General features: G+C 40.4%; 1 protein-coding gene across 2 annotated transcripts in view; it reads right to left on the bottom strand.

Annotated features, from left to right (window-relative positions):
* Nucleotides 1-2790: 2790 nt before the first annotated feature.
* LOC138596884 (CD166 antigen homolog A-like) overlaps nucleotides 2791-19210 on the bottom strand; it is a 38718-nt gene continuing 22298 nt past the window's right edge. The window contains exons 2-16 of one of the 2 annotated variants that reach the window (XM_069668329.1): nucleotides 14774-14880; nucleotides 14336-14552; nucleotides 14151-14215; nucleotides 13667-13754; nucleotides 13270-13434; nucleotides 11644-11768; nucleotides 11050-11182; nucleotides 10640-10752; nucleotides 10417-10543; nucleotides 9899-10020; nucleotides 7288-7420; nucleotides 6342-6377; nucleotides 5799-5910; nucleotides 4426-4561; nucleotides 2791-4327 (exon numbers count right to left, since the gene is read on the bottom strand). In XM_069668329.1, coding sequence (XP_069524430.1) covers nucleotides 4459-4561; nucleotides 5799-5910; nucleotides 6342-6377; nucleotides 7288-7420; nucleotides 9899-10020; nucleotides 10417-10543; nucleotides 10640-10752; nucleotides 11050-11182; nucleotides 11644-11768; nucleotides 13270-13434; nucleotides 13667-13754; nucleotides 14151-14215; nucleotides 14336-14552; nucleotides 14774-14880 — 1646 coding nt within the window. In that variant the 3' untranslated portion in view covers nucleotides 2791-4327; nucleotides 4426-4458. The remainder of the gene's footprint in view (nucleotides 4328-4425; nucleotides 4562-5798; nucleotides 5911-6341; nucleotides 6378-7287; nucleotides 7421-9898; nucleotides 10021-10416; nucleotides 10544-10639; nucleotides 10753-11049; nucleotides 11183-11643; nucleotides 11769-13269; nucleotides 13435-13666; nucleotides 13755-14150; nucleotides 14216-14335; nucleotides 14553-14773; nucleotides 14881-19210) is intronic. The other variant, XM_069668330.1, reaches the window with a different exon arrangement.

Here is a 19210-nt window from a genome sequence, read left to right as displayed (position 1 = left end):
TTAATTTGCTCAGTTTTCTCGTGATAACAAGTAATTTCCGTACTTATTTTTCTTGTTATCTCGGCCAAACAGGATCATTTTCCGGAGAAAACAAAGCAACAGGCTGGTCACTGTGATATTACAGACCAGGACATGCCATGCTGCCACTGCCCACACTAATGAAGTAAGTTAAGCCTGTTTCTATGTTTGTTTTGTGCTTTTGCAACTCTGGGGATACGAGTTATGATAGTCGGACGTTATGGTGGTGCAGTGTTGTTTTCTCAAGTTAAGATCTCGAGAAAACAACCAGAAATTACAAGTTAACACGGGAAAACAGAGTAAATAAAATATATGGATGCGTGTCCGCTAAGGGCTTCCGTACAAATATACGTGTGAAAACAAAATTAACAATAAGAGCACATAGAAAACATTGCTAAATGCCCTGAAGTGATCTGCAGATGGAGCATTTGTAAAGCTCGAACAGACAACATTATCCTAATGTTAACCACATTAAAGGGTTTATTAAGCCTTAATTTACTCCTTATTCCTTGAGGAAATTTGTTTAATAAATCTAAGACGGCGTTAAATGTAAGTCTTCTCTTAAAACTTCCTGAGAAAGATGACGTTCAGTTTTAAAGGGCAAAATCTTTCTGTTACATGAAATCATAAGATCAATATCATCACGACCATGAAAAGAAAAAAATACTTTTACCACTGATTGTTTCATTCATTGAAAGTTCCTCCGGCTACAGAGGTCATGGGTGTAATCAGGTTTTATGTTTTGTTTTGATATGAACACAAAATAAATCTTAAGCAGTTATTGGGTTTCAATTACGCCCTTAGTCCTTTGGGAGAACAAAATTTGTTCCCTGATAAAAAAAAAAAGATTTTTCCTTCATTCCAACTGTCAGCAGCAGTTCATCGTCTGACCACAGGGTGGCAGCAGACGCTCATGTAGTCTGGCGTTATGCAGCCAACCTCACGATGACGTTTAAACAGCGATACCTTTTCTCCTCCCTCTTCACTCAGTGTCTATTTAATGAATTAAACTGTGTTTCCATGATGTTTTACATTATGATCTAATGTAAAACCAACACTACTGAGTCAAACATATATTAAGACACAGTTTAGCTGCTGTGTGGTATGCTAAGCTAAAGGCAGAATATGAAGAAGTATTCACATGTTAGCAGTATATAAATATACAGTCAATATGAAAAGTAAACACATCCATCGTTCAGAATCGCTTTTACAGTGTTTACAGTTTGTTATACTATTGTAGTGATGGCCCATCATGCCTTGCGTCCCAACATGCTTTTGACTGAATTTCCAGTCTGCACCATGACCAAGGGAAACATTGCATTTTGTGAGCCCTGCTGCACTTCCTCTATCACTAATAAATAGTCTCTATTGTAGAGTGTCATCTGAGGGTTGACTGAGTTAAAGAACAATGACATGTTTCCCTTCCTGGAGAAGTTGCACATTTATTTGAAACACATTGTACGTTACATTTGGCTTGTGGATTGCTATTGCTTATGCACACCTATGCAGCAATTTACTGTTGCATCTTTACAAGGGAAAATCTGATTTAAACTACTTGATATCCTGAAGGGAAGTTTGCATCATGCATTATAATTCATTCATACCAAATACCTGATATTTTATATGTTGGTAATATGTTTATGTATTACTATAACTTACTGTAGCTGCGAAGTGAATGTAAGAACTACAATATTTCCTACAAAGTGGTAGTGAAATGGAAAGTAAACTACAGGTACATAAAACACTCTTTCCACTTGCCTTAAAGTAAAGAGGTTTAAATGGCTTTGAATGTGATTATAAGCGCGTCTTGTACCTCGGCTTCCTTATATTTCTTCTCCACTTGTTTGTGGTCACACTGGCAGCAGGATCGAGACTGTTTCTGTTAATGTTTTCTTAAACAATTCAATTAACAAGTTGTTTCTAAAGCTGTCAGGAATACAGGTTTCTTGTTAAGAAACAAGGTTTCACAAGATTGCATCCTAATAATCCATCCATCCACTATCCATACCGCTTATCCTGTTCAGGGTCGTGGGGGGATGGAGCCTATCCCAGCTGTCATTGGATGAGAGGCGGGGTACACCCCGGCCAGTCAATCACTGGGCTGACACATAAAGACCTTTCACACTCAAGTCACCAATGAACCTATCGAGCATGTCTTTGGACTGTGGGAGGACGTTACCAGGAGGGAACCCACGCATGCACGGGGAGAACATGCAAACTCCACACAGAAAGTCCCCGATGTCCGAACCTGGATTCAAACCAGGAACCTTCTAGCTGTGAGGCGACAGCACTACCGCGTGCACCACGTGCAGCCTGCATCCTGATATTGTGAACAAAAATCAATTTGACTGGATTTTGTGCAGATTATTTTTGGATGATTTACATTTTGTCCTCTTGTTGAAACAAAAGTAGCAGAACTTGAATGCACCATAAATGAATGAAAATAGAGGAAATCAATTTTCTAAAGCAGTTACCTTTTGTTCAATATGTTTTACCACTGATGCAGAACCTTTTAAATTCCAAGAATACTTCTAATAAACCGTTTAGGAACAATTCACATGCACTCTGTTCACATATTTCCAACTATGTTTCTGCTCTCAGTCAAATCCGCTCTGTTAGTTGATTTTCTACAATATTCAGTTTTGTCAAATGACTGTACACCTACAGTAAACACAACATGCACTCATCCCAGAAGTTCTGAACATTGTTTCTTTATATTTTAAAGGATGAAAAACAACAAAATTAACCATCAGTGGACATAACTTTTCCAAATGTACACTTTATTTTAAACAAAAGTACAAAAACAAACATCAGGTATTTACAATACTTGCATGGCAATGTTCACTTTCTTTGGTCATTCTTCCAATTTGATGGTTTTGAAACGATGTAGGCAACAAACAGCAGCTTGGAGGTCTGAGATTATCACATGCTGAATCTATATTCAACCAGACGCTGAGCGACCTACTCATGACTCACAACTTAATGATAGCTTTGTCGAGTCTGCAAGCAATTTACCGACAATTTCAATCCAAGATATGATTATTGAATTAGCCTACCAGGATGGGGTTTTTTTTATATTTTTTTATCTTGCACAATATAAATAGCAAAAAAGAAAATCAAAATCACATACTTCACAATTACATCCTGGTCTTGATCCATTTTCAAAAATGTAGTAAATGCTCCTGAAGGACCAAAATGGTGACATGTACAGCTGCGCGTATTTTATTCTACACAAGTCTGAAAACATGAACGCTAGTGCACATCACAAACTGAAGCAAAGTACAGGTAGATTTTCAAAAGAAGGCAAACATATCATAACGGCTACTTTGAGACCGACACCTCGTCGTCTCTGTGTGATCGATTACAAAATTATTCCATAGCTACACAATAAACAATGATACCTCAACACTGGTGGAGAATTCACATATATAATGAAAAATCCTTTAACTAGAGGCTTTTTTTTTTCTTGAGGAAAAGCATGAAAACAAATGTAAAACGATGTGTGCGGCAGTAAATGAGCTGAATTATGCTTTACATTCTCTCAATAATCTACCTGCGTGTGTTATACAGTGGTTATGTTGAATGTACAGTACATTGGAAAACAGAATTTCTCTCCTGGTTACTTTCCAACAAAAAGAGGTACACACGATCAAAGAAGGAAAAAAAATAATTCATGTAACACCAAAGAACTCTGTGGCACATCAGCTACTTCCTGCAATGCAACATGTAAAATCATATTACCATCTATAACTAATGCCGAGTACCAGCACATACCCTTAGCCCTTTCTGGAATTTCATCTCAATTTCAATGTGGTTTTGACGCCTGAATGAACTAAATGAGAACTCAAACAGGTTCAGTACAGTGATGTTGAAGGCAGAGGTTGTTTTGACTGTGATGACGTGAAACTAAAATGCAATATGTTAAAGAGTCAAACACAGATTAATGCAGGCCTACACATCCTTACAGCAAAGGCAACTGGTCTAGAAGTAATTTTAACTTGCATCAACAAAAATCAGCATTTCTCCGTTTTCCCAAATTCCATTCCAACATGAATCTAATAGTAGACGAGTTTACACATGTATCAGTAGTGCAGACAAGTTATGTATATCACATACAGAATCCATTCTTTTCTGTTTTTTTAAGGAATGGAGGGGTGTGGGTTTGAGGGGCTCGGGGATGTTTGGATATGCTTTTTAGTAAAATTCTCCCTGAAACCAAATCCAAACCGTCTTCATCTCAATGTACACTCGATTTTTTTCCCCCCAAAGAAGGAGGTGAAGAGAAATGTGCAAAAGTTCCATGTTCTCACTGGAAAGAAAAGATCGTATGAATCAAATGTTCATTAAAAAGAAGATGGCTTTGTTGACCTTTATTTTGGCGTATGATGGAGATGTTTTGTTTTCTACCTTTCACATTCCCAAAGGATGGTGGTTGTTTCTTTACACCTCAGCTTTTTGGCTGTTCTCCTCCACTTTCTCCTCCAGTTTTTTCTCCTCCTCGGAGGACCCGTTCTCTATTTCACCGGTCTTCCAGCTTCCTTGCCTATTCAGAACAAAGCATGGAGAGTTAGCATGCTTTCCTTTACAGTCATTTACAAATAAAAGTGTGTTACTTTAGTGCAGAATCATATCTAATAAATTCCCTCCACTTGCACTAAATGGAAGCTTTTATTTAACGGTTGTGTGTTAATAATAAAACAGAAGCAAATTCACTTAATTTGGCAATGTTGATTACCAGGCGGACAAAAAGGACCTCGATTCCCAAAATCCCACACGGCCTCAAAAGCCCAAGACCTAATGAGGTAAACTGTTTGCTAATTCTGTTCAAGGAGTAACCCAAAGTAAGATGAGAAGATCAAACCCACTCTCATGTCTGTTGAATACAAAGCTGGGGCCAGGAGGTGATTAGCCTAGGTTAGCGTGAAGACTGAAAGTAGGGGGACACAGCTGGCATGGATTTGTCCAGAGATAAAAATGTACTTATCAGCAGTTTTATAGGGTGCTTGTGATGAACTATTTCTTGGCAGGAAGCAGTGACTTCTTAAAGTCTTATCATCAGCATGATGTTGCCTGGCAAGCGACCACAGACTCCAAGAAGTAGACAAGTCAGGCCGAGATATAACCTGGCAACTTGTTGGCTTTTTTCCCTTCTGTTTCCAGTTATGCTAAGCTAAGCTACACTAACCATCTGCTGGCTCCAGCTATACATTCAATGTACAGGCATGTGAGGTATCTATCTTCTCATCTCTCTCTCTGCAAGAAAGCTAACAGGGTTATTTCCCTATAGGTCAAACTATTTCTTTAATTGGCATATGAAAATATACTTTTAAGTAAATGTAGTTTATTTTGTGCTTAGGTGTTTCATATTTCTAAATAGAATTTTTTACGTTCTACTTTAATCACCAAAATAATATCAATATCAACAATATCATAGTTCTCTTGGCCTATACTGAAGTGGATATGAACAGTCTGCTGTTTAAACAAGGAGTTTAAACAAGGGCTGCAATGGAAAACTACCATCTGTATTTGGATGTATAATGGAGGCAGGTGGGGCTTATTGCAGAAGTTGTTAGTTGATGTTCCTGAGTGTCAATAAAAGCTGTGTCAGAGCTTTTAACAGTATGAATTTCCGAGTCAGAATTGCTATATTACAGGTGGTTGTGTATATAATGTAGTAAGGCCTGAATGATTGTAAAGTTGGTCTGAAGTTTCTGAGATTAAAAGTGAGAAAGCTATTGACTAAAAAAGTACACTGGACGATGTTAAAGTTGACTGCTTACTTGGATTTCTTCATGTAGACCCAGTACGCCAAGCCTATAACGATAGTGGCGACGAGGAGGCCGACAACAACTCCCACCACCAGCTTGGTTTGGTCGCTGTCGTCCGATGAGTCTGTAACAAAAACAAAAGAGAAAAAACATCAGAAACCTGCGTCAACACGTTCCAGTATCAAACTCCGGCCTGAATGCACGTGAATACAGAGAAGCAGAAGTCTTAATGTGCAATAAATGCATTGATGAGTGGACACATCCGCACTGCACATGGTTATGACCCACTGAGTTTAATGACAAATCTTAGTTTATGACTTGTTTCATCAGCCAATGGGATTATGGACAATGTTGACATTTTGTCAGGATGCTGGTAGCTCCATTCCTCTTATATCTGACTTTTATTAATAAAAACACACACTGTCCAAACATTGATTTTCCAGCTGTAGAGTCCAAAGGTAATTATTTAATAAAGAGCCTTCTTTCAGTAGCCAACATTTTCCTCACCCCCCCCTCCCGCCGGTTCTTACAAGCAAGAAGATTGCTACGACTTACCTTGTTTATTCACTGTCAATATCACCTCCCCATTTACTGAAATCAGATATAAAATAAAATTAACGTCCAACCAAAAGAAAAAAAAAACAATTACTACTCTACTTCTATTCTACGTCTGCATGCAAGAAGTTCAGAGAGAGAACAGATTAAACCCAGCATCCCAACGTACACACACCGAGAGAGAGCGGGGGAAAGAGAGGTGAAATGCTGTCTCAAACACGCAGGAATGAGTAAGCAACAGAGAGCAGAGAATGAAGGATAACAATGCATGCATTTGGACACACTGTGCACAAAGAGCTAAGAGCATGCATCAGTTACACTTCGACTCGGATGTGGCGATAGCAGAAAGTTAGACCTTCACTCACCACCAACGATGTAATAAAATTCTGTTTATATCTTAAAAGCTGCTTTTATTTTTGCATCGACTTTGTACTCATATTGTTCTTATGCTTTCTCTCATTCCTTCTCTTACCCTAATATGGACTACATTTGGGGATTTTTGAAGGTAAACTTAGTGGTTGTTTATACACCGGAAAGGTTTCTGTCAACACAATATTGTATTTCCCTAATCCATAAAAATATCCTAAAGTTTAACCTCATGTTAAAAGCTGCTTCGTTGCTTGTTTAGGCGTCTTTATATTATGTGAAGTAAACATGCAGACAGAAGAGTTAGTGAACAGCAGGAAAACATCCACAAATTAAGATTAAGGAGTTAGGCTTTAGGAAAAGAAGGAAGCAGAGGCGCAAGGGAACCGTACTGATGAGATAGCTTATCTTTTATAACTACATATAAGTTAATTATATCAGGTGATTTTAACTTAAAGTCGTTCTACTTTTACACTATATTGTTTCTTCTTTATGTTTTCTGCGTGTTTAGGATTCCTCAAATTCAATGTGTTAAAAGAAAGGTTGAATGAATGAATGAACATTACCACTCTGTACTTACAGGATGACACAGTTATAGCTTTGGTATCCACCCCAAACTCATTGGACACCGTACAAGAGACAGTCAGATTTGCATGAGGCACAACTGTGATCTTGTGTGTGATCTTTCCGTTGACGAAGGGGCTCTCATCCAGCTGAACGACAAGAGAAAAAACGTCAGTATGTGTCAGGATTTGTAAGCCTGAAAGAAGTGTATATTTAGCACCACTAGGGGGCGACGTTGGTTCAATGTGACTCAGCCTTTCCATGACAAAGCGTGTGCGCCTGTGGGATGTAGACAGTTTGGGTCTCAGAGGAAAACCTCAGACACAAAGACACACTGCCAACACCCTTTTCACATCCTCTACATACACAAGAGGATGAGGCATTTTAGTAAATACCCATTACTGAGCCTGTATTCAAGCCGCGCATTATTCTCTCTGAATAAGCTTTAAAGGATGGGACGAGGGGAGAATAAATAAACTTTGACTGAAATGTAAAAATGTGTGTTATCTCCAAAATGCATTGTCCTAAGGTGAAAGAGTTCGGCACACCTTTGGAGCTGATTAAATATGGCACACAGGTTCAGGTTTGGAGGTTATTTTTGAGGTGAGATACTGAGTGAAGGGCTGAAAAGAATCCTAACCATCCCACCCACATGCTCAGGTTCATATGTAATTCAAGCTGCCTCGCTGAATGGATCTGCTGCCAGTGTGCACGCAGGTAAACGACAAAAACAAAGGAGAGAAAAGGTGTGTTGAAATGACAGTTTCGTTGTAAAATACTGTGTTTGAGCCTCGGGGAAAAATGAAGAAATGTTGTCTTTCCGAACACTGAGCACGACCACCTGGAAATGTTGGACTAGATAAGTTCAAGAGTGTGACAGCAGGGGAAAAACTTACAGTGCAAACAGCTATGCACATAACGGAGTGTTCACTCATGCTGAAGTACAGCGCGAGTGCCAAAAAGCAAAACATGAATTGTCTCAGGACCGAGATACAGGTAACCCTTGGATTGTTTGGTTTCCTTAGAGTCCAGAGGGAGGAGGCTGAAACAGACGGCCTTTGTTTAGTCACACCTTCGCACCTCTGCTGATGTTATTCAGAGGTTTGTTTAGAGGAAAACAGCGCTATTATATTTCAACAATCATATTTGCATCTCAGATGTTTGTTTCCCTGCTTCAGGATTCTTTTTAAAATGTCCAGCTGCTCGGTGAGGGAACAAATGTGGTGTGTGCCTAAATAAGCGTCGAAACACAAAGCCAAAATTGGTCGTCCATTCAGCTGCTGCAGGTAGAAATCACAGACATTATGTCTCAGCGACTTTGAAGACAATATTTAGATTCCCCCTAAAAAAGTGCAGTTGTTACTTCAGGATCAATCTCGGATCCCATCGGCTACAGTCTGACGACGATGGGACACCGGTGATCATGCCGGGCGTGTAGCCAGCGGTTAGCGATAAACGACTTCAGACAAGACGTCCTTTTCCGCGTGCTGCATTGTTTACAGAAAAAGAAACCGTTTTTACTTTAATTAACGGGTCTTGTCTTTGCTGAAAATTTCAACATCATGATGCAGATTAGTAAAATGTCAAAATGAAGCTTTGTCAGGTCTGTCCTCAAGAGGAGAAGAGAAGTGCTTTTAAAATGCTCGTTTGTTGAAAGGAGGTTGGATCGATCATTTCTGATGCATTCAAGGAAGTCTGGAAATCGCTGAACGGCTTTTGTGACATTTTTGATGTAGAACATATTGTTAGGAGGATACTTCAGGATAAATCAAATCATCTTTCGGTTGCAGTTTTAGGCCGGTAAACATTCATATGCTACATTAGCGTAGCTGATTCAAGCAAAGGGCAGACTTCTACAACCAAGACATCCTCTACACTTCATAAAAGAAAAGGCAGATTTGGGTTTAAAATTTATAATCCTTGAAATGGTTATGAAAAAAAACGTTTTCATATCATGTATAGTCTACAGTTATCCAAAAGTACTTTATTTATGTTACTAATTACCTCTCTCTATATAGCAGTTTTGACTGTTAGTGGTGGAGTCTGCCTTTCCCACAGGATAGTAACACAGCCTACCTATGCTCAAGGGATTTACAGGACACGATGCAGCATGAAATCCAGCTTTACTGTTACTTAATTGCTCAAAAACGTCTCAAGTCCTCCAAAACATGAGTTTGCTCAGATGCACTGAAAGCAAAGACACCAGCTGCTCTTCTGTCGTGTTTCTGACAGAGCAGCTCAGGAAGTGTTTGCCATCGTCTTAAGTCACGCTTACTGTTACTATGAAATCCACGGGTGTCGCCAGATCCACTGGGAGAGAAATCTTTGGGATTATAACTTTAAACTCTTTGTAAACAACACCTCTTTGCAAAAATAGGGAATTATGGAAGGAACTATTTCCAGTGGCTGTGTACACCTAACATGTAATTACATTCAGTGTGTGCAGACTAGGCTTTCTAATTTAATTGTACTCATGAATCGAACTGAACCTTGTGACGCTTAGGCAATGTGTGATACCTCAAACCATACAGCAAATTATAAAGTAAGCCGCCTACAGCATCTTGATGTGAGAATTTCATGTAATATATATAAGGGGTAATGCTGTGCGAGTGGGAGTGGGGGCATACCGAGGTGCCGTTGATGCTCCAGGAAACAGCTGGCTTTGGAGAACCCTCAGCCTCACAAATCAGGACTTTATGAGTGCCGTCTTCACCGAGCTGTTTGGTCAGATGTTTGATTATCGGAGCACCTGCAACGTGAATAATGAGTGAGTAATGTTTTTTTGTTACTGAATTTCATTTGCTCACTTTGTTGCTGAGAGTAAGCTGAGAAGAAAGATACCACACACGAATATCTGGGCGGAAAATATAGAGCCACACCCATTAGCCTGTTAGGTTAGCTTAGCATAAAAGCAGGTAGCAAAGGAAACCAGTAGCCTAAAGATTTAGAAATCCACTTATAAGCACTTTTTATTTTTACCTTGTTTGTTTCTCTTGTGTTTCCCGTCTTTAAGCTAAGCTAAGCTAACCGGCTGCAGCTTCATATTTATCATACAGGCATGAGATGGGTATAAACCTTTTCATCTAACACACAGAAGCAAAGAAAATAATACAATATCCCAACATCGTTTCATTTAAGCCCTTACCTTCAACAGACAGCTCAAAAGAAGCTTTCCGGCTGAGCAGACCCACTGTTACCTCGCACTCATAGCGGCCAGAGTCTGAGTAAGTCACCTTGGTAAACTGTGGCTCTTTGTCCAGTTTCACATTATCCTGGAATCAGATGAAAAGAAAATCAATCCTGTTAATAACAAACTGCAAAAATCTCTCCATTGACTTCAGCCTTGTTGAGTAAAAGTTTGCTTTTACCTTTGTCCAGGAGACCTTTGATTTTCCGGAGGCATCAATCTGGAGATTAACAACGAAGGTCTCACCGGCACTCTTGACGATGTTTCCAGAGGGGCTTAAATTGATGTCTAGGTCTGAAAGGAGACGAGAGGAAGTTGAAATGATGGTTCAGAGGCCTGACCATACATCCCTGCGCTTGGCCCCCAGCCTCGCTGAAGCAGCTTATTAGAGACAGCGTGGTTGACACAACACTTTTCTACACAAAGCAACAGGAAGGCAGAGACATAAAGAGTTTCTTCTTACTAGCAAACTTGTTTCACTGTCATTGTTACAAACTAGATTACAGGCAGAAAAAATATAAAGACCATGCTGCTGGTGTAAGGCATTACTGTAGTAATTTCAAAGATATACAACTTGTTTTGGTCACTTACATTTTACAGTGATGTCCTGCGATGCTTCCATTGTTGGGTCGTCAACCAGAGAGCATTTGTATTCACCGGTGGTGTCGCGTGAAACATTCATGATGGTGTAACTGTCTGTGTTTTCCACTTTCACCACCTCTCCCTTTAAAGACAGACAAACAAATGGCGATTCATTTATAAAACATTTGGTAGATACATCGCGGCAAAGAGCTAATCTGCTAGCTCAAGTTTTATGTGCTGAAAAATGTGCCTAGTCCCCGTCGTGTACAGACTGATTTTCTTTTGACCGGATTTAGGTCAGGCCAATCACAACTGTTCATCTAAAATGGGGCGGGTTTAAGCGCTGTTAGAACATTTTCTTGTTCAACCGAGATGGCTGACACTTTTATGGACTTCTTTATTTGCAAACTTGACGCTGGTTTACGCAACATACAAATGGTAAGTGTTGGCTTGTAAATAACTTGTTGATATGTTGATAATGCCTCTTGGAAATCAAAAATAAACTGGGAGGTTCCAGACTAAATTACAATTGTAATTCTTCAGGCGAGCAGTGAGCATGAATGGAAGGAAGAAATGAGTGTTCAATAAGATATTGATCGGTACCTTAAGGTTGAAGATAAAGCTGGTCGGAGCTGGGTTACCATCAGCCACACACTTCAGAGTCACATTGTCACCTTCCACCAGAGGTTCCTGAGCGATGACCTCAAGGATGACGTTCTCCGTGGAGTCTGTGCAGAATATAGGAGAGGGAGGTAAGGTCAGGGATGGGGTGTATCTGTGGGTGTATTAAGTGGACCGTGTGCCCCTTACAGCTCACTGCAGGGACTACAGAAACCAACTGTGCTGGCGCGCTACACAGAGCTGTAACTTTGTGCTTCAGCGTTGGGTAGAACCAACTTCTAAATGCAGCTGAGGAGATGTTTAAAGTGCAGTCATACACTCAGGTAATCGACCAAGCAATTCTTTCAGTGCTCGATGTTTCTGCTCCATGTGAGACAAAGTTTTCACATCTCTGGTGAGAAACTGACAAAGCTTCAGTGAGCTGGTAACTTCAATATTTAATGCTGCATTCGGTATACAACCCACTACAGGCTGACAGTATCCACTCCAAATGTTTCAAAAAATCACAATGAAAGATGCTGTTACTCGTCTTTCTTCTTAATACAGTTTGAAAAGTAACACAAGCATGAGTCTGTCTCCACTGGTTACAGCTGAGATGACATAAAGAGGTTTTGGTGTTTGTTGAGATCTTTTGGGTCAGCAGCTGCTAAAAGCCCAAACTAGTGTTACTTTTGACTGTTGTTCTAAATTAAAGATATCATTTTCATTTAAATTAATCTGTCAAGTCACTATCTATTGCTGAATGAGGTAACACAATGGCGAATGAGCCAACTGATGAAAGCCCGCAATTACAGATTAGCGCCACAGGCGCCGCCAAAGAGAACTATCTTCGAGATTATAACTTTAAATTCATGTTATGTTACATTAACTAACAATTGGCAAATAAACATCACAGTCAATAGAAACACTTTATTTTGACCTTAAAACAGTTTGGCCAGAGGGACTTTGTAAGAGTGGAAAAGCCCAGTGTTGTTTATTTATATTTCAATAGAAATGAATTCCGAGCAAACAAACTTGCTCTAAATCTGTTCAACTGTTTTTCAATAATAGAAAATATTTAGGAATATTAAGTCTGATCTCTGCCAAAATACCCAAGGCGATCAGTCATGAGAGATGTGTGCCTGATTTTGTTTCTTTCAAGACGAGAGCAAATGTTGAGCTACTTCTTTTCCTTTCGTGAAAGATGTGTGAAAACACAGCTGAGTCCTGATCTTAGAAGCAACCTCGTTCTCCCTGGAACACGACCTAACTCTACCTGTAACACCTAAGAAGCCTGCACGTGTTTACTACTCAAGTTAATCACACTGGAATAAGTTGGTTAGGACAACATGCACTTCCTGTGTCAGATGGAAGTTTTTAGTTGGCTTAACATGAATTACTTATATCACAAAGTAGGAAAAATCAAAAGAGCAAAGAAAAAAAGACTTCCTTTGGAAACTTAAATATAGGACAGAAGATTAACTTTTCATAGGCTGTGATGATAAAAAAAAACATGATCATCAACCATCATTTCAGTCTTTGATTTTGATCAGAAGTTACAGCTCATCAGCAGGCAGCAGTTTGTGCAGTGTGTCCAGGGGAAGTTGTTAGTGGGGTTCGTTGACTCACAGGTTATACTGAAGGTCACCGGAGAGGACACCAGCTCTGTGCCCACAACGCTGCAGGTGAACTGGGCGTCTGTGTCTTCTTTCTCGGCTGAGTACTTCAGTGTGGAGGTAGTGGTCGAAAGGCCAGTATCAGGGTCTGCCAGCACCAAGGCTTGGATGGAAACCCCTGGACACAAAACAAACAACTCAGTCTGAAACTCTAACAAGGAAAATAAGATGTTTACGGACCGAAACAATGCTTTCGTACTGTCCACGAATGCAGCACAATTTGTAAGTGAAGAATCATTTACAGCAGAGAGAATAAATACATTTGTGTGTGAAATATTTAGAAATGTCACAAGTACTCAAAAAAAAGCTGTTAGTATTTTGAATCATGCAACAGGAAGAGGAATACACACCTTTCCCATCAGCCACCAGGGGTTTGTTGTTTTTCAACCATGTGATATTTGCTGCTGGATTTGCGTCTTTTGCGAGACATGTTCCCAGCTGAGAGACAAAAACATAAGAAGATTTAGATGACAAAAATACTGAACAAACATTTGAGGACTTTAGAACAAATCTGCATCTTTTTAAAAGACCAAACATCGGAGCAAATTCGCTTTTTTAGCACCTCTCCGGCATTCGAGGACTGAGCACTTTTCTATGCAACAGACCGTGAAATGCCCAAAGCGTTTGTAAGGCCCCTCAGATCCTTTGGGTATTTTAATTGAAGGACGGGGGGAATCTGCTCGTTACTAATTCATGAGAGTCACTTCAAAGAACTCATTACTGTAGTAACATGGTCGCTGTTATGCCTCGAGATACCTCAGCTCGAGTGAGGGATTTCCCCTGGATGCTTTAAAATACTGTAGGTATAAGCAATGTTTATCATTAAAAACCCACCTTATTCAGCTTGCCAATCTCAAGCTCTCCTGCTTTGTCAGAAATCTCCAGGCCTGCCGGCATCTCTGCAATACATAAAAAATGTGTTAATGAATGGGGTGTTGTTTTAGGTGATTTGTGTGCTGCTCATGTTCAGTCACCCAGCGAAGGAAAGTTCATTTAGACCTCCTGCAGCTTCTACTCACTGTGTATCACCACGATAACGGGTAATTCTGTGATGTCTGTGCCGTACACCACCATGCAGGTGAAAGTGCGCTGGTCGGTCAGCTTGGCCGCAGAGAGCAGCAGGCTGGAGTTTGCCGCCAGGCTCACACGGCCCTTGTATTCATCAGTGGCGCTGATTGAGACACTCTGGTTTCTCTTCTTGACCAGCAGGTCTCCTGATAGCCCCTCTCCTTTGTCCTGAAAGCAGAGCAGAGTGCACCGGTTACACGTCTGGCACATATGGCAATGACTTCCAGTGTTTTGTTCCACACCCTCTGCTCATGGCGTGTCATACGGAGGCACAGATGCACGCTCTAATGCACGGCACATGCACTCAGACTGGGCGTGGCTCAGACATGATAAGTGGGTGTCAGACCGACTTCACCATTTTGAATCCATTGACCTCCGCTGTGACTTACATATTTCCATTTAGTGATCATGACCTCTTCGGCTTTTATGGTTCCATAGTTGCACGGGATCTCGAGTGTCTCCCCGTACAGGCCGGTAACAGTCTCCCAACCGCTGACTGCGAAAGAGAAAAGCAGAGGCACAATTTTCAATTACTTTTTCAGAGACGGGCTAATCTGGTCAGCTCCAGCACAGCTTGAAATGTTTTGACTGAAAATTGAAATCCGTTATTATTCTGAATGCTTCAAAGTCGGCCCTCTTTGTGCATATTTGACAGACATTTATCAATACCACTTAGTGTTCGCCTACATACTCTAAGGACAGCACTTTCTATAGAGTTCTGATAATTTTACAGCTTGCTTTGTAGGAAAACAACCTTTCCTGCCCTAAATTTCATTCAAAACATCTCCATGGAGACAAAGTGCTTTAGAGGGGGGAGGGGTGGAGGGTGCCAGCAGAAGTGTCTCAATGAGGCGATGAGGGGTTAAAGCTAGAGGGCCGCAGGAAGAAAAGGATGCCATGGCCCGACTGAAAATGAGGTGTTGCTGTTTTTTTGGGGGGGTTTTTTTGTATTCAGATTCACATTTGAGACCTCCCAGAGTTCAGGCTGAGGTAGACGCATGGGTGGGTGCGTGGATCTGACAGTGAAACTCCACAACAGCTCATCAGCAGCCGAGTAAAGTGTAGGAGAACAAAGCAGCGGCCTATCAGTTTCTATCTGTGGGATCAGTGACAACAATGTTTGTGTGTTTACAGGAAAAAGATGTTAAAATCCTCTGAGTGCATTCAACCCTCAAATTGTCTGATTCACGCTAAACCACAAAACATCTGCAAAGTTTTATTCTCACTTTCGTCTTAACTCGTCAGCCTTTACAGGATTCCTCAGAGTCGTGCAAAGGCGAGGCGGAAAATTCATTTGCTATGTGCGTGATGCTCATTTGAATCCCATTTGAATGAAAGTAAATACTTTTACTATGGTTACCATTGTCTACATGAGAGTAGACTAACAACTGGGACCCTTAAGGCATATTTGCACAGTTGCCTGTGATGTGGGAGCAAGTTCGGAAGTTCGCAAATGTCTGCTTCCTACTCTGTCAGTGCCGTTTCCCTCATGTAAACCCTATTTTGTTACGTTTTACTTTCCTTCAAACCCCCTCAACAAGTTCATAAAATTGTTGTGTACTCTTGCGCTGCATTACTTCATTAAAGCTGCACTTTCAACATGGCACAGTTTGCCTCAGGGTCTGCTGTTATTGGCGTCCTCCTGACACTCAGCTGAACAAACTTCACACTCCGACACTTGTCACTCATCTTTATGAACTGTCAGCTCTGAAACAACCTCCAGTCGGAAGCTGACGGTTGTAAAACCTGTCAGTAAAGCCGCCACAGCTACCAGATGACAAGCAACAGACAATTCAATAATCTGATTTTAAGAGGCATGTTCTGCTTCATGTTTAAGTCGGCTGTACTTTCTTTTGAAGTTGCTTCCTGCCATTTCTGTCACTGATAAGATTAGACTGCCCTCTGGCAACAAGTTCAACTTTTTATTGGAATTATATGACATTTAGGAAATGCATTTATTTCCGTTGGGGAGAGGAAGATGAGAAGATCGATAACACGCACATGCCTGTTGAATATAAAGCTACAGCCAGCTCCAGGCTAGCTTAGCCTAGTTTAAGACTGGAAACAGGAACAGCTTTCCTCGTCTTTGATTACCGGCTAGCAACTCCAAAGTTAACACGGCACACCTCTTTTGTTTAATCTTTACAAGATTTAAGTGCAAAAATGACAAATTGTGATTTCACAACCAGGGCAAGGCTAGTTGCTTCTCCATTTTGGGCCCTCGTGCTAAGCTAAGCTAACAAAACCCAGACTGAAGCTACATATTAATCAAATATGCGAGTATGGTATCAATTTTCTCGTCCAAAGATTGGGAAAATAGCAATTAGATGTATTTTCCAAAATCCCAAACTTTAAAAGCAACATTAACTCAACAAAACATTAGCTGCTAGCACAAGTAGTTTTCCACATAGCATGTACGTTTATTTTTATTCCTATTTCTTGAAGCTTTCTTAAATCTCTTTGTCTTAACCAAGAAAAAAAGAAATAATACAAAATGAGTATTTTACTTATTCCTCATGATATACCTATAAAAAGCTAGTTTGATGGATGCTAAATAAAAGCTAAACAAAGAACTTATTAAGACAGGAGATAAAGAACAAAAGGGCCTTTAAAAAGGTACGGTTTCTCAATATCAAATGTGAGCATCAAAGCTGTACCGGCTGAAAACTATTCGAGACACACAGATACCACAGCCTGTCATCCACATAGAATCGCTCCCTGCATTTCAATAAGGCTCGGCGACATTTAACAGTGACAGCACGCGACAAAACAAACCTCAACTCATTTCAACTGCTGACAGTCTAACCAGGAATTCTTCACCCGACACAGGGATAAGCACCGTCACTTGTCAACCACGGCGGCAGAATTAAAGCTACTTCCTGTAGTAATTACACGTGTTGACCATGATTTGCCACACATCAAATCTGGTCCTCTTGCATTAAAAGATGGAATAAAAGGATTATAAGATTATCCAGAATCAAGGCATGCATTGTTCGGTCGCGGTAAGGGATTCTGATTGGTCAAAAAGTCACTTAGTGTATCACAACTTCAGGTATTTGCACATTTATGTTCCTGTATTTCATCGTTCAAGAGCAGAAAATGGGCACTTTGCTGGGCTGTAAAATTGTGTCTGCATTTCACAGACTTTCGCACATATCCGGATTTTGTCAACAGGGTGCACATCAGTCCGATCCACCTGAAATGGAAATGCAGATTGCTGTTGCGAACGCAGCGTGCTCATATAGCCATCCCACACTCCCTTCTTTTTGTCTTTCTGATGTAAATCTAATGAAACCGAGTCTCACGCTTGAACAAGCTTCGGCTAGACACGCAGGTTTCTGGACCAGACAGAGAAGATTGTACACGCTGGGCGGAAAAAGGAGACATGGTGAATCTATTAAGACGAGGCATTTAATGAGCTCTCTGTGCAAGACACGGGGACATGTTTTGCATGTGTCAAATCTGATAATATCCTGCTACATTTCATTTTCTAGAGTCGTGTAGAGTGCCAAAAATAATCTGTCAGGCTCTAGATAATGTGCTACACCTGGGCGTGTTGGTGCCAGTAACAGTGTAATGGCCAAGGAAACATCCAAATGTTGTTTTCAGAATCGAGTTGGCAGCAGACGTCCACATATGTTTACCTGGTTTTCAGACTCAGGAGAGATTGCTGCACAACCTGCTGAATCTTACAACAGCTAAACAACAACACTGAGTTACATTCAGGCTTCTCCGCAGGAACCACAGTGTTGGAAAAGGTTATCGCACTTCCTGTATAATAGACTCCTTACATTTCAAATTCAAATGGGCATTTTTGAATATTCAACTAAAGCTGTGTTCGGCGCCTCTGAGAACTTTATAAGAGTCTGTATTAAGGAAGCGGCTTTATCTGCGCAGATTACACTGTTGCACAATGAGAACTAATCGCACATGTTGCGTTGGAGAAGACAAAGCTCCTGCTGCTCACTGAGATAAGGTAATCCTTCGCAACAAAAGTAGGTGAACAGTGTGACTTCACGTTGACAAACACATGCGCGCACGCTCTGCATACATAAAATTATCACCTCCTGCAGCTGTCTATAGGATGAGGGGGCAGCAGGATGTGGTGACCTGTGTTTTGTTGCGATTGGCTTGGATTTACTTCCTTCTTGTTTGCGACCTGCAGATCCCACGGCTATACGTGTACTGAACTGTTAACGGCTGCAATTTTTTACCTTTAAAACTTTTACTTCTTTACCCAATATATAAAACAAAATTTGAAAAGGTAACACTTCTCTTTGTCACAAACAGAGAAATGACCATAAAGCCTTTTTATAGCACCAAATAATGCCATATCTCATGTTTTATATGTGACAGGGAATACAAATGATGAATGCTTCAGAGGGAGATTATGAATGAACAAATTCAATAGATTAATGTTGTGTTATGGAGAAATAATGCGCCATAAAAACTACTGTCAACGGCAACCACAGATCGAGAAGAAATGAAAATCCATTGTTTTTATCATTTTTTACACGAGCTGTGTCAGACTGCTCAAAAGTGTCATTCGTTCTCAATCCTGTTCATGAGCAAATCTCTGAAAATTAAGAGTCAGGAAGTATCAAAAGTGATTTTTTAAAGCCGTTAAGGAGGACCCAGGGTCTCCAGGATGCCAAAATGCAGATTAAAGCTGTAAATAAGACTTTGTTCTAATGTTGAACATCTGTGTCTTTACAGATCATTTATTGACACTTTAGTCCTCTGAACCTGAAATAACTTTGCTCTTCAGGTTTGATGCGACTTTGTCTTACTTTTAAAAAAGCAGGCCTCTCATAACGGACACAAAA

This window comes from Semicossyphus pulcher, unplaced genomic scaffold (assembly GCF_022749685.1).
Source record: "Semicossyphus pulcher isolate SPU_LCO1_2020_fin unplaced genomic scaffold, fSemPul1.0.p SCAF_19, whole genome shotgun sequence".
Classification (NCBI taxonomy): Eukaryota; Metazoa; Chordata; class Actinopteri; order Labriformes; family Labridae; genus Semicossyphus; species Semicossyphus pulcher.
This window is presented reverse-complemented; position numbering and strand designations above follow the sequence as displayed.